Source organism: Paramisgurnus dabryanus, chromosome 2 (assembly GCF_030506205.2).
Source record: "Paramisgurnus dabryanus chromosome 2, PD_genome_1.1, whole genome shotgun sequence".
Classification (NCBI taxonomy): Eukaryota; Metazoa; Chordata; class Actinopteri; order Cypriniformes; family Cobitidae; genus Paramisgurnus; species Paramisgurnus dabryanus.
Window position 1 is genome coordinate 47,641,495 of NC_133338.1, and position 15,253 is coordinate 47,656,747.

Here is a 15,253-nt window from a genome sequence, read left to right on the forward strand (position 1 = left end):
GTTTTGGGCTATCCTCGGCGGTTACGACTGAATTTATTTATAGGTAAACTGGGACTATTTTTTTCAGTGATACATGGAAACGTGAAGCAGTGATTCGGTCAGTCATATGACCGCTTCATCACACTTCCGGTCTCTCAAAACATGTTTACTTTCCAAGATTATATACTTAATAGTTAAGAAAGGACACCTAATATAAAGTTATAAAATATAAAGTGGACATTAAAAGACCAAGTATGTTCCCTTTAGTCGCTCTTAATAATAAAGAAATGTCTTTATAATGTACTAATCTAGTTACACATTTAAGTATAATGTGCTTTGTGTTTTTCTTTGTGAATCATTAGACATACATTAAAGGGAACATTTCACAAGACTTTTTTTTAAAGATTTCAAATAAATATTTGGTGTCCCCAGAGTATGTATGTGAAGTTCTAGCTCAAAATGTCATATAAATAATTTATTATAGCATGATAAAATTGACCCTTTGTAGGTTTGAGCAAAAATGGGCTGTTTTTGTGTGTGTCCTTTTAAATGCAAATGAGCTGATCTCTGCACTAAATGGCAGTGGCGTGGTTGGATAGTGCAGATTGAGGGGTGGTATTATCCCCTTCTGACATCACAAGGGGATCCATATTTTAATTACCTATTTTTTCACATGCTTGCAGGGAATTGTTTACCAAAAGTTACTGGGTTGATCTTTTTCACCTTTTTTAGGTTGTCACAAGCACTGGGGACTCAATTATAGCACTTAAACATGAAAAAAGTTTGATTTTCATGATATGTCCCCATTCAAACAAAACTACAAAGATTAAGGTAATTTTAGTAAAAATACACAAATAACTAAAATCACAGTTTATGATAGTGACACGTTTTTATTAGTAACGTGCACAGGCCTATGGACTTGTGTCCCAGGAAGCTGCCTTGAGACTTTACAAGTTTTAAATTGATGAGAAAGTACTGACATTATCTGACAAGTGCACAGAGAAACCAATAAGGCCTTGAGTAAAAAGGGTGTTTGTTTTCTCAGACAGCTGTTCAATACAATGAAGTACAAGTTTTATAAATTCAAGTCTTGCCATTATTACATTTCCAGGAAAGAAAAAAAAACATTTGTAAAAAGGCTTCCAAGTGGTAGGATTTCAGAAATCAACCACATACATTCTGTAAAGCAGAAAGTCTTAAAATCAAGTCAGTCCACATATCCGAAGCTCATATTGTAATATATCCTCCCTGATAATCATGATAAATTTATCAACGGCCCAGAATAAAAGAATAAAACATAAAATAATTTGCTGCAGATAATGGAGAAAAGTTTACAACAATTTTCCCCCACATCCAAATAGGGATTGGTCTACCATACATAAGTCATTAAAACCCATGTCTTCCAAGACTGTACCTCAATAACAATCATATTCCTGAAATCTACAGAGCTGTTGGGATTCATTTTTATCAACAGCGATTCCAGTGAACTCCACAAGACGTGCAGTGTTGGTGGCTAATTCTGAGGGGCTTCAAATTAGCCGGTCTGTTCACACCACCTGTTGAAGTGAGGTATGATGTCCAAAGCTAGGCTTGAGGAAGCATTTACAAAAAAGTCTGTTTTTCTTGCCTCAGTACCCTGCCACTCCATATCGTCAATTATTTTAAAAGAAAAACAGGAGGCGTCCTCATACACGCACACGATCAGCATAGATTGAGCTGTAAGGCAGAAACTCAGTTTGAAGAAGGGGAAAATCTAGGCAATAAAGCTTCCCGACGCCTCAAAGTTCGTCTTTCGATGTTGTTGACGTCTGATTGACTCCCTCATTACTGGCAGCCCTTAAAGTAAGGGTGTTGCTTGAAAGCGACGGTTCAGTCTTGAAGGAGACTCGACAGGCAGATGTCAGATTGGGAAGCAGTTGATAGAGAAAGAAAAAAAAAGCTTCAAGATATCCCACGGCCAGCTGATCACCAAAGTCGATGCTGGTGGAGATTTCGGCTCAGGACGGATCGAACATCTGCTGTGAATCTGAAGATAGAAACAAATCAAAATGGTGGTATGCAAGTTTGTGGTTTTTATTATGAAAACCACTGATTGGTTGCTTATTCGAGCTTTACCTTAATGCATCCAGCATGGGCAGAAGGTTAAGAAGTGCTGTGTCACTAGGGTCACTAAACCATGACTTTATAGGTATTGCATTATCTATGGGTCAAAAGGGAAAAGAAACTCAATGTTAAAAGCAGTTACATACTCAAGCCAAACTTACTCCACCATTTACTAAATGAGTACAAAAGGTTTGAAAACATGTAGTTCAGTATACAAAGGCTATAAATCTCTATTGCTGACTACTACCTTTGAATAATAGTGATAAGAAAACAGAGTTAGTATACCTTACTGGCACCATTATGGACAATTAATAAAATCACTGTTGTTGTTTTGAATGGTCATTCATGATAGGCCTGTGGCACAAAGCTGATTTCAGTGGTTACCCTGGTAAGGCTGGGTTTAGTTTAAGGAAACTCTGTTTTTTCCGGCTTATAAAAGTGGATTGGTTTAAAGCGGTGTTCATCGCCATGGTAACGTACGCTACATGGCTAACCTGCTCTGGAGCAGGTTTTATTGTCAGTAAGAAATCGCAAACCCAAACTGGACCAGTTACGAGCAGTTAACCCTTGAGAGTATCAAGAAGGGCATTATATAGATATTCACACACAAAGACAATAAAGACGACAATATTGCTATTACTCAACATTTTAAATGATATTTAATCTGCTTGCTGACACCTCTTGTTTTGGGTTGCATATGATTAATATCATTTTATTTTATAAAAAAACTAAAGTTTTTTTTTATTATAATATTTTTTATTAAATCTTTAACTGTTTAATATGTTTTATGACTTGTCATTTATTTCTGTACGGTACTGTCCCTGTATTATTTTTAAAAATTGTAGTTTTATTACAATTGAACGTTTTATATTAATTACATATGTTGGTTATGAGATTTCAGTCAATTTTATCCTCGTTGTGAATCCATAAAAATGTACTGCAAAACCTTAATCAACTTAATCAAAAGCAAACTTGATGCTTTCTGCAGTGTGCATATGCTTAATAAACTCCTTATATTAGCGCATATTACTTACTTCAACGGAGAAGTTCACACACCTACATTTTTTGTGCTGTAATGTTATTGGCATGTGCACGCACATGATGAATAACCAGAATTGAGGAAAAAAAGCTGATACTAGCATCATGAGACAGATCAACTCAAAACTTACCCTGCAACTGAGTTTGTTCAATTTCCTTTGTGAAACAGGCCGTTAATTTTATTATCAGGTGCTCAGATTCATTAAATCCAAACATCTATTTTATTAAAAATCTCAATGAAGCGATGTTTGCAACTCGGTGTATTTCTATTATTTGACGTATTTCTGGTTGAAGCAGTGTATTTCTGGAAAAACTTTTATCGATCACAAACTGGGTTGATTGTAAAAAGTGGTCTCTAATGGCTAATAAGACTTATAGTTGCACAAACTACAACGGTCATGACATAATCATAAACGCGACACAAAGATACATATCGATTACTGATATTTTGAACCAATATGTCTGGTGTAAAAATGTACATTTATGTCAAAATTAAGACATAGGCTCTAACAAAAACTTTCAATGCTTTGAAACATTTTTAATTGTGACTCTAGAAATTGTTATAATTACAATCATATTAATAATAACAAAAAAAAGAGCAGGAAGCACCCATAAACTATATATGCATAAAAACTATAAAAAATAAATTGAATAAATTTATTATTTATGATGGATTAACTACCCTATGGATACAACAATTAATATATAATAATTTTAAATAATTTAATTGCCTTCATAGCTTCATTGCATATGTTTTCATGAAACTATAACATTAATACAGTATTATAGGCACACTTAGTTGGTTTAATAGCCGGGATGCACCGATCCGATATTCTGGATCGGTATCGGGGCCGATCCGGCCTTTTTTGCTGGATCGGGTATCGGACTAACAGGACCGATCCAATTCCGATACTGCACGTCACCATGGTTGTCACTGACAAGCGATTAAAACGACCAAGTATTATAAGAGCACCATAAACGTTTTTATGCACTATAATCAAAGTCATCTTACACTCAATAGCTTCATGTGAAGGAACAAACGCACATTTAAGATATTAATGTTCACAGAAACGCTGTAACTTACTTGCAAACTGAGTTAATCCACTGGTGAGAAGCAGACGGATGAAAACGCGTCATTCAACACACGCAGACACACAAGATAACTGTAACGTTAGGCTTTATTAAAGATCTGATTTTATAAAGTCTCAGTAAGCTGTTGGATGGATGCAATTCAGTATGTGCTGAGTTAATGCACAGGTGAAGCGGACGGATGAAACGCGCCATTCAACACACGAACACACAAAATAACTGTAGGCTGTTTTAAAGATCTGATTTTATAAAGTCTCCGCAAACTGTTGGATGGATGCAATTCAGTATGTGCTGAGCACACGATGCATCTAATCTCTTTGGGTTTTATTAGTTATGAACGTAACTTTCCTTTGCGGAGCGAGGATTCCCATGTGAAGATGCTTCTAGAGCATCAATGCTGCACCCAGGAAGCGCAGTATGATTTAGACGCACTCACTATGATTTAGGCGCATCAATTCTGCACCCGAAATGTGCATAAAAGGTCCGGTTAAGTGCATAATTCCCAAAATAACCATCTGCACACTAAAGCTTTTTTACTGTGACTTTTTGCGCAAATAAGGAAAATATATTTAGCATACTTATTTGATCAAACGTGTCTATTTTATTTTCTCCTAAACACTGCCATGGTTAATAATTACTTATGTTCTTGTAACTTGTAAATCATTTTAAATTATTGGTTTTTACATTTAAAAGTATAATTATATATAATATAATTATATTATGCTAGATTTAGCAGAAAGCACTATACACATTTATATAGTGTGTGTGTGGGTGTGCATGTGTGTCTGTGAGTAATTTAAATTGTTCAAGAAAAATACAGTAGTATCGGATCGGCAGATATCGGAATCGGCCGATACTCAGAATTCGGGTATCGGAATCGGATCGGAGATGGAAAAAGTGGTATCGGTGCATCCCTAAATAGCCTATTCCTTAAATATATATGCCAAGACAGCTCTCACTAAATTCTTGGCTGCATTAGAGCCAAATAGCGCATTTCAAAATGACATTACTTAATCGGCAAATCAGCATTTAAAATGACAGACGTTGATAATCAGTCGGATCAATAATCGGTCACCCCCTAGTGAGTGAGGACATGTTTGAATGAAGCATTTTAAGACGTAGAGGAGCCTTCACTTTTAAAAAAAATTATCTTCCATATGCACGAACACCTTTTAACACTACAAAGACAAAGGAAAACATCACATCATATGACCCCTGTAATATATCTTAAATGAATTTAGAAGCACTGCAGACTACAGTGTCGAGGTTTCGTTATTGTCTTACCTGGATGACTTCGATATGCTCCTGGTGAGTTGTCAAGAATCACTACACTTGATAAGTCATCATGTACTACTGACAGATCTTTAATATAACTACCTGAATCCAGTGTACAGTGCTGCAAAAAAAAAAGAGGTCAAAGAGAAAAAAATCAAATAATAAAAAGACTTTGATGTTCTTGCATTTATTAAGCAAGGGTTATGAATAATAACATAGATATGGTTACCTGTCTGTAGTATCTTCTTTTCAAGATTCCCTTGTTGTTGTCTAGCTTATCAGCTACTGCACAGCCATAGATCTCCATACTAGCAGTGAACACTACTAATTCATACCACTGGCTGACCACCTCCAAGAAGAAGTCAACATGCGGCCTTTTATGTACAAAGAATCTAACTGGATGTTTGTCTATTACCACCTGAAATGAAGAGTATATATGAGAAAAAAATTACATTTTTCATAAGCTACACAAAAGTGCATTATATTACATATATTTCATCATATGTTTTTTTTTTCGGTTTCTGAGTAGATACCAAAACGAATGTTATGTCATCCTAATCAGTGTCTTATTGACTAAAACTAGGGATGCCCCGAATCCAAGATTCAGATTCAGCCAAATACTGGGCTTTTTGACGGGGTTCGGACAAATCCTAGATTTTTTTCCACCGAACCATTTTTACAGACTAGGTCACATATAAAAAAAATGTAGCTTTTTTTGTCATAATTGAGTTGCTTTTTCTCACATATAAGTGTATCCATTTATAAGTAAACTATTTAAGTTTTATAAATGATTGAGTCAAAACTAAAAAGTGTTAGCTTGTGCCCCGCTCTCCCCTTATGCACTGTAAGAAGCTTCAAATAAAAGCAACTCCCAATTGCATAAATGTTTTTCTAATAATAAGTTTAGCAATACACTTTGTGGGTGTGTTTATTAGGATTAGAACTAACAAATGAACTTATTTTTATTTGAAAGTGACTGCACTCATCAAAAGCAAATAATTGATAAAAACAACTTTTTATATCCAAGCACAACAAGAAAATCTACTTTGATTTTACATAAAAATATTGCCGTGACAGCATGAAACCTTTTAATAAAGTGCACAATATATATACTACTAAAAAGTACATTGTCTTACTTTTAGGATAAAATCCGGTGGCGTGCCAGGCCGTACTGTTGGTCTAAGAACTCCATCGTGATGCGAATGAATCAACGTCTCGTCAAGATCTAAAACCAAGATCTTTCGCTTTACGGTGTCTGAGCAGAAACACAAACACAACATAAGCACTTGAAAAAACTTGCACATGCAACACACACAAACACACCCAACCCTTTACAGCCACAAAAGCCACAGGTTCAATAAACAAAGTCTTACTTCCAACTGTTTGCATTTAGAAAAACAGTAAAAGATTTTTCAAGTCCATATGGGCCACAATAAAATCCACTTGCAGCTGATTGTTGTGATATTAAATACCATTTCTTTGCAAAAGATAAGAAATACTCACTGAGTCTGTTTCTGGAGATGGGTGACAATGGTAAAATGTCATATCGCACTGTCTGATATTGGATTATCTAGAACGGAAGGAAAGAAAACAGGAAGCTACCTTAGTACACCATAGTGCACAACATTTGTAACGTATCACAAGACATTGTGTGTTTCCTGACCAGTACATAGTTAAATACTAGGAAATCAATACTAGAAAATAATTTGAGTGCCACTTAATACAAAAAAACTCAATGTCCAAGTTATGAAAGCATATGAGACCATATAAACAATCACTTAGCAAATTATACAGATTTATTTCTCACACATTATTTCACATTGCGATCAGAGTTTCAAATACACATCACATTAAAAAATTTGGCAGGTGCATTTACTAAAAACATATTTTAAGCGGTACACTGTATTCCTGTGGCTCAATTGGTAAAGCATTGCGCTAACAGTCCAAAACATCATGGGTTAGATTACCCGGGAACACACACACACATAAAATGTATAGCTTGAATGTACATTTATACACTAAGTGGCAAATTTCGAAGTGAATCAGTTTTGATTATTTGCAGTCATTTTCTTGTTATTGAATGCAAAGCAGTGTTGCATAATCTGTAGCATAAAGCTTTTTTGACATTAAGGGGTGAGCGGGGCACAAACTAACATATGGTTAATGTAATGCAGATTCTGTAAATATTTATACAGGGCCGAGCAATCTGTGCCTTTTTCTCTTACTTTCAGAAGATGATCTTCTATGAATCTGTGAAAAGTTTTAATGTGTTTTGGTTAAGATATTAAACAATGTGTGTTCTGGAGGCATGGAAGTAAATTTCTGCATCTTGTGAGTTTTTTTTCTCGATTTCTGAGCTGGGTGTGCATTCTGTGCCAAATCCAACCATATGTTATTTAAATCACTGATTTGTTACTTAAAACATATCGCCGCTTTGAAATATGTCTGCAACTCCTAGTAATTGATAGCTTAAAAATGAAAATTTTTATATACTATTAATCAAAATAATAACTGTTAATACAATATCAGGGGAAATAACTCACAATTATGATTTTGTTTTTGTCTTAATTGTGCAGCCCTTTCAAAAAATCTATTTAAATTCATTGATGCATAATGCAAGGATGGTTAGATAAAGGATCATGGATGGATGAATGTGTGGATATCTATCTATTCTAGGCAGATATATAAATAATTTCCACCTTTAGTATAAAGCCAAAATTTTATTGAATTATGTGTGTTTAAACAAAATTTTCTAGCAGGTGTTACAATTTACCCCACCTATGGGGTAAGTTGTAACGTTCGCACTCCTGTCACTTTCAGTGTAATTATACGATAAAGGTAGGTCCCACAAACAAACTTTAAGTGTTCATTTGTAGCAGAGATGTGCATGTTGATTTTGTACAAAAAATTATTCATCTAACTTTTTTAATGATAGAGCCAAAGCCAAAAAGCATTACTTTGTGCTCCGCTCTCCCCTACTGACCACTGTGATCTTTGTTCGATAAAGGTGAGTGCACCATGGTATAAATAGGGTGTAAAACATTTTGAGCTCTTTCACTTTCGACCACATAGGTAGTCGAAAACGTTTCTGACCGGATAGTTTTTTTGTGGTGTAGACGCTCATGGTCAAACCATCACAATACCGGCTACTCTCGGCCTATTGATCTAATGCAGTGTTCTTCACTCCCAGCCCTGGAGAGCCGGTGTCCTGCAGAGTTTAGCTCAAACCTTAATCAAACACACCTACCTGTGATCTTCTAGTGATCATGAATACATTGCTCAGGTGTGTTTGATTAAGGTTGGAGCTAAACTCTGCAGGACACCGGCTCTCCAGGATTGGGAGTGAAGAACACTGATCTAATGTGTGATTTACCAAGCACAATCTTTCTCCATCGGTCCTGACTTCTGGTGCAAACCAACAGTGTTTGGTGTTTTATTATTATTATTATTTAAGTAATTTAATAATTAGGACAGAAGCGGACGAAAGTGTACTAAGGAGACTATTAAAACACCAGGTGTGAACGTAGATGTGTCTTTGTCGTCCACCTGCTATCTGAAAGACCCAAACGCATCTTAATACCAGGTATAAACAGGGCCTAAGATGCCAACCATAATAAAACCAACTAAAAACAATCCATTACACAAAACAGTTAATAATTGACCAAAACAAACAGGTGTACTGGAGTTACTCAACTCACAAACTGAAATGAAACAATTTTTTGAATTATATTAAACTGAGCTTAAATTCAGATCATTTTCTCATTAGGAGGTCCGAGACGCATCAGCCTCATTCCTCGGCTCACAATGTGGATACTCTTCCTCTCTTTCTCCAAATCCCTCTCTTCTGAGCTATCTTTAGCTCTCCCAGCTGTCTAAAAGCGTCAACGCAACTTAGAAAACTGGCAGGGTGACTTTGAACAGGGGGCTGCTTATTACCAGCTTGTATTAGGCCTCAATAAGATCTCATTCATATTGTTGAGTCCGGCAGAACGGACCCAGTTGCACCGCATGAATGCCAAACATGTTTAATGAAGTGTTCACTGCATCACTCAAATCAAAGTCCCTGACAAATAGGAGTTTTATTATGGCATCTTAATTATAAACTTAAAGATTATTATACAACTGGCTTAACAAATCCTGTTGTGGATTATAGCCTGTTTTCATAGCCTAGGTCTTATGCTCTTAGATGAAGCATGTGACTCATTTATTAGATAGACCCTCGCTATACATCTCTTTAATATTACATAAATATAATATAGGGTTAACTCACGTAGTACACATTTTGACATTGAGTCTAATCTACCTGAATTTACACTCTCACATTACATCTATCAGCATCTTTGAGCTTAATAATGTGCTTTAAATAGCTTCCTTGCAATGTAAGTGACGGGTTGTAATAATTTAGTCTTTGTACTTTACTATACATTAAGACTTAAAATAAACAACGCATTAATAACCTGTAATAAATAAGTTTGCACAGAATAAAATGAATTCAAATCCACTCATCAACATCATCTGTTGATATTGAGGAGTTCATTCTAAATCTGTATCAAGCTAAACCTGTTTAAAATAGTTAAACAATCCAGACAGGTGTCAGCTTCTCCTGTAGACATGTGCACGAAAGTCCAGTGCGCATGTCATGCAACAAAAGTTGCTTCATTCAGAATAAAGCAGGAAAAACATAAGAATCAGACTCACCGTCCTGATGTGCTTCCTGAGGATGTATAAGAAGAAGCTCCAAATTCTTGACGTGACGCCAAGGAAAGTGCGCACGCCAAGTAGACACTGGCGCGTCTTTAGCATGTCAACCATAACACCAGAGTCTGTGAGGCGTGTTTTAATAAAATAAAAAAATGACACTGGGTACTACACACACACCTGTGGGAACCAGCGCCTGCCAACCATTAACAACTTCACACACCGGAGCTGTTCGTTGGCGTTAAAATAAACGTAAAAGTGCAGCGATTAAAAAGTGCGTGTGTAAAATATCACTTAGTAAATATCCGAGGTAGTTTTTTGTTTCTGTCAGGTTCGGTTAAGTCCTCAAACGCTCGTTGGCTATGATGGTCAAACCGACTGGCTAAATGTACCGCCGGAGTGTCGGACAAATGTTTCCGCTGTCCCAAATGCAAAGAGAAGCCTGACTGTCCATCGGCTGCAACATTAAGACATCAGTATGCGTTTTCCTGACGCTTTAGTGGACGCTGAAAGAAAACGCGAACAGTTTCTCGCCGCTCAAAACAGTTTAAAGCCAATACGGTACAGCAGTACGAGCCGCCATCGTTACTCTTGCGTCACTTCCGGGGAGGTGCATATGGTGAGTTCAACTGTATGCAGCGCTGCGCAGACCGATCAGCGTATGACACCGAAGTGACGCGAGAGATGCTATTTAAAGCTGTACTATCGCGGAACTTTGATGTAATACTTTGATGAGGTCTACGCAACGTCACGAATTTGAACACGCCTATAAAGTTTGTGCTCACGTGGCTTTGGCGGTTTTCAAAGGAAGGTTTTTTTTAAACAATTTACAGCTGTTACAATTTTGTTAGTATGTTTTATGTTAATATAAGTTTTGTTAATGTAAAAGCATAATTATCTTTGATCACATTCTTTCACAAAAGATTTGCAAATCATGTCATGTTCTTCTTATTTTATTACGTAATATGAAAATAAAAGTTTTACGACAAGGGTGCCCACTATTACAATTATAAATAACGCACATTCAAAGAATTTTAGTTGAGTCAAACATCAACTAACAAATAAAAAACAAAAACATATTTTTGGTGTTTCAATGTTTTTGAAACTATGTGAAATTCATAATAAAATAAAAAAACTTGTTCAAAAAGTATTTTGAGTGTAAAAGATGACCCTTAAGTTAAAACTTATTTTCATTGCATCATTAAGAACAATAATTCATAATTTCATACCCATCATCACAAATTTTTTCCTAATTTTCTGGCATTGGCCCACCAGACCAGACAAGTCATAATCAAATAAGTAATAATAAACAATATTGATTTATAGAAATTCATGAAATTGAGCAATTATATGCCTCTGACACATGAAGATCTGAACTGTCCTTATTTACACATCAAGATCATCATCTGGATCCTCTTCATCAAAGTCATCATTAGCATCAGGCTCATACATGATCCTTCCAGAGCCAGGGCTCGGCTTCAGGAGAGCAGACTTTCTGCAAGCACACAAAATAAAACAGATTGCAGCATCAAAGTCTGATCAGTTAATAAAAAATAATTACTTGTAAAAACTTTGCATTGGATACACAGAATGTTTTAATATAATTGGGACACTTGTCTCTTACTTTTCTTGGCTGAACACAAATGGAAGTGCCACTTTCTCTCTGGCTTTCTTTTCTTCATTTGACAGACGAAGATTAAAGGTCAAGTTTGATGCGGGATCAGGCTGTTCAGACCACAGATAAACATGTGGCAGCATAAAAATACAGAAATTTTTACAAATTACATTATGTATAAACTGTGGCAAAAGGATTTTAGTTAAAGCAGGATTTGCTCACCTCAGCTTCGTATTGCTCTGTGTGTACATGCCCAGTTTGATGGGGCCGTGTCTGTACAGAGAGTGTTGCATCCTCTGACACATTAAAAAACTCTTCCTAGTAATGCACAACATAAAATAATTATTCAAATGAGTTTATTAAATTTTTTTTTTAAAAACTCATGTCTCACCTCTTGCATAACTTTGCCTGACTTTGTGCGCCGTGTGGTCTTAGCCACACCACAGTTTTCATTGCTTGCAGGTGCCACAGAGATAACAGCGCTGGCTAAGTGGCACACGCTGCCTACAACACCTTGCTGATGCAGGTCTGAATGCAGGAGACCAATAATAGTTTTTATAACTCCCCCTGGTGGGCAAGGAAAGAACAAAACAATAGCTTCAATACAACATCTCATTTGGCAATAATAAGAAACAACCAAGTTTACTAATGTGAAACGGTAAAAATCCTTTTACCTTTCCTAAGCTCTTGAAGTCTTCTACAGACAACAACAGGTTGATGATGCCTTAAAACGAATGAGAGAGAGTCAACAACAAGTACAGACGCTTTAGCATGCTGTGCTTTTTGGACAAGCAGAGTTATATCTTCAGTAGTGAACTGCTCAACGGTGAATGAGGATCTGCAGGACCAGCCAAGGGGATCAGGATGACCCTCATGAAAATGAAACCTTTAAGACACAAAAACAGGTGAGATGGGCAGTGAACCTTAACCTTTTCAACAAGAATACTTGAAGGCCCCACCACTCATAAAATAAAATATTTCAGATCTTGAAATAACTAAAAAGATTTACATTTGTCATAAAAATAAACAAAAACTATCAAACATCTATTTAGTCATTTTAGTTTACTTGCTTTGATTTTTGGGGTGCATGATTTTTGAAAACACTTTGAAAAGGGAGTTGGGCCGAGTACCAAAACACACTTGTAGCCAATTGCGTATGTGTGGGGCAGGTCTATTAAAAGAAGGTCCAGATTCTATTGGGGTAGGGCGTGTTTGTTTAGGTAATTCCAAATATCAACTTTGGCTTTCAGTAATCATGCACCCCGCCTTTAATACTACTGTCATGTTGTCACATGGAGGGCCCCTTGTGGGCCTTGGACCCCAAGTTGAGAAACACTGTTTTAGAGGGATAAAACTGTCAACAGCAATGCACTTGTTCTCAAATGAAGACCTTTATATGGGGTTACTAATTACCAGAAATGTTTAAATGCATGAAAAGATTGACAAATTTAGATTTAGCTCACTTTTCCAGACAGCTACTGTCCAAGCCAGCACGCACTTCTGTCTCACAGGTCTCGAATCCCACCACATGCACGTTCTCGCCCCTTTAAATAACAAAAAGACATTATGTTTACCAAATACTATGGAGAGTCAAATGAACTTAATATAAATATGTAAATAAGGACTTGCCTCTTTAAGGCCGCATTAATGAAACACTTCAGGATGCCCCGGCCGGAGTATTTTACAGTATCTGAAAATAAAGCAAGTTTCAACATTAAGCATCACTTAGCATTATCACGCATTTCTTATTATAAAATCATAGCTGCTGTTTATTAACGAAATTAAATGATATTTGTGTAAATAAGGTTACCTTGAATGACTATGAAGCCCCCAGCCTCTGTTCCTTGGAGAATATTTGACAGCATGACTCAAAATTCAGCTAGCACCTGAATAGCTAACGTTAGATAACTTCTTTGACAAACCACTGTTTGACACCAAAAAAGCATTTGACTATTGATTAAACCATGTTAAAATCGGAGTAGACCTAGATCTGTGACGTTTGGTAGCATATAAATGTCAAACTAGAAAAAGAGCTTTCACGTGCGGTTAGTTAAAGAGAACTCATCCACAAACAGAAAGGACCAATCAAACGACGCTCCATTTCTTCTTCTTCTACTATGGTGCAATGCTTGACAAACCAAATTATGATGTATTACCGCCACCATCTGGAGCGTAGAGTCAAGCATTAAAATAAAGAGGAAAGGAAACAACAAGAGCGAATTAATTCGGCTACTACTACTACTACGGCGACGACGACGACGACGACTACTATTAATAGACTGCTTCTTGTATTTTTTGTATACTATTATTTATTTGTATTTTGACTGTCGACTTTCCTTTTGTTCTTCCCTCCTCCTGAATGTTCACTTACACTTAAATGGTAAAAGACTGCCCCTATTGTATTCTATAGTGTGTAAGACACTTGCCTTTTACATGTAAAATTTATATCAAATTTAATTAATAATGATTATTAATTATTATTAAAAAGATAGCATGTGATCATTCTTATCTATATTCTCTCTCTCTCTTTCTCAGGGTAAGAGTCAACAAAGCTATACTGGCATTTACTTTGCCAATGCATACCAGCACCATGGCAAGACAATGCGAAGCAAAAATATAGTATTTTAATGTAAAAAAATGAAGTAATGTTTTGTGTTAAAAAGTGGAGTTGTTTAAAGTCTTGTTTGTTTTTCAGCTGTGCGTGTTGTCTGCAATCTTTTGAACGTTCTGTGTACATTGTGTATATCTTTGTGTGTATAAAATCCAATCACTTTATTGTCACATCCTTGACACAGGTGTACATGGAGTGAAAATCTTGTGTGCATAATCCTAGTAGCAATGCAGTTGAGAAGTTACAACAATAAATACACTAAACAATGTAATACAACAGTAAGTACACCAGGTGTAACAGTAAATACACAGGTCACAGTAGATACACTATACACAAATTTACAGTTCAGAATATACAGAATATGGTACAGTATACGCTGAATTTCACATAACAGTACAGTACAGTATACACAGAATTACATACAATGATATAATGTAGCAGTAGTGTAGTGGTGGAAGTGATTATTTCCGTGGGGAAGAAGCAAGTTAGGTCCTCAGTGGGCAAAATATTATGACTCATTATTGGTACATTATCTCTGTACAGTTGTATTCTGCATCATCTGCATGCATTAAAGATTCATACTCACTATTGGACATAACAGTGTTGGTGATGTGACATTTCTGGCAATCTGATAAAATTTCAAATTGCAATAATATTATATTTTATTTGTGTCTGCTGTTGGGTTAAAAAAAAAAAATTAAGACAAATGTCAATTAAATGCAAACAGATTTTAACGACAAGAGAAAAAATGGCCAGGACAATGGCATTTTCCAAAAAGTCAGGTTGGGCATGTTTTTAGATGTTTTACATCTTAATTTTCATTGAATCATTTTGTAGGTGCAATT

General features: G+C 35.9%; 2 protein-coding genes across 3 annotated transcripts; both read right to left on the reverse strand.

Moving 5' to 3' along the window:
* Positions 1-995: 995 nt before the first annotated feature.
* Positions 996-10,792, reverse strand: ctdnep1b (CTD nuclear envelope phosphatase 1b). 2 transcript variants are annotated; one of them, XM_065288891.2, is made up of 7 exons: positions 10,183-10,792; positions 6,988-7,054; positions 6,621-6,739; positions 5,714-5,902; positions 5,587-5,605; positions 2,095-2,179; positions 996-2,005 (listed from the first exon to the last, which is right to left on the reverse strand). In XM_065288891.2, exons 1-7 carry the CDS (start codon positions 10,294-10,296, stop codon positions 1,945-1,947), a joined length of 654 nt encoding a protein of 217 aa, XP_065144963.1. In that variant the 5' UTR covers positions 10,297-10,792; the 3' UTR covers positions 996-1,944. The 2 variants fall into 2 exon arrangements, with proteins under 2 accessions (XP_065144963.1, XP_065144962.1); XM_065288890.2 differs by having other exon boundaries at positions 5,494-5,605; positions 10,183-10,791.
* A 327-nt stretch (positions 10,793-11,119) lies between these two features.
* elp5 (elongator acetyltransferase complex subunit 5) lies at positions 11,120-14,042 on the reverse strand. The gene is made up of 8 exons (XM_065288889.2): positions 13,608-14,042; positions 13,427-13,487; positions 13,261-13,341; positions 12,472-12,683; positions 12,189-12,364; positions 12,020-12,115; positions 11,807-11,907; positions 11,120-11,677 (listed from the first exon to the last, which is right to left on the reverse strand). Exons 1-8 carry the CDS (start codon positions 13,660-13,662, stop codon positions 11,569-11,571), a joined length of 891 nt encoding a protein of 296 aa, XP_065144961.1. The 5' UTR covers positions 13,663-14,042; the 3' UTR covers positions 11,120-11,568.
* Positions 14,043-15,253: the final 1,211 nt, after the last annotated feature.

What these genes read in the sequence shown, in the direction of transcription:
- elp5 (XM_065288889.2), bottom strand. Translation starts at nt 13,662, where the DNA reads ATGCTGTCAAATATTCTCCAAGGAACAGAGGCTGGGGGCTTCATAGTC. An exon ending in ATTAATGCGGCCTTAAAGAG is followed by an intron (nt 13,342 to 13,426) that starts GCAAGTCCTTAT and finishes TGTTATTTAAAG; the next exon opens with GGGCGAGAACGTGCATGTGG. An exon ending in ACTTCAAGAGCTTAGGAAAG is followed by an intron (nt 12,365 to 12,471) that starts GTAAAAGGATTT and finishes CTTGCCCACCAG; the next exon opens with GGGGAGTTATAAAAACTATT.
- ctdnep1b (XM_065288890.2), bottom strand. Translation starts at nt 10,296, where the DNA reads ATGGTTGACATGCTAAAGACGCGCCAGTGTCTACTTGGCGTGCGCACT. An exon ending in CATCTCCAGAAACAGACTCA is followed by an intron (nt 6,740 to 6,987) that starts GTGAGTATTTCT and finishes GTTTCTGCTCAG; the next exon opens with ACACCGTAAAGCGAAAGATC. An exon ending in AAAGAAGATACTACAGACAG is followed by an intron (nt 5,606 to 5,713) that starts GTAACCATATCT and finishes TTTTTTTTGCAG; the next exon opens with CACTGTACACTGGATTCAGG.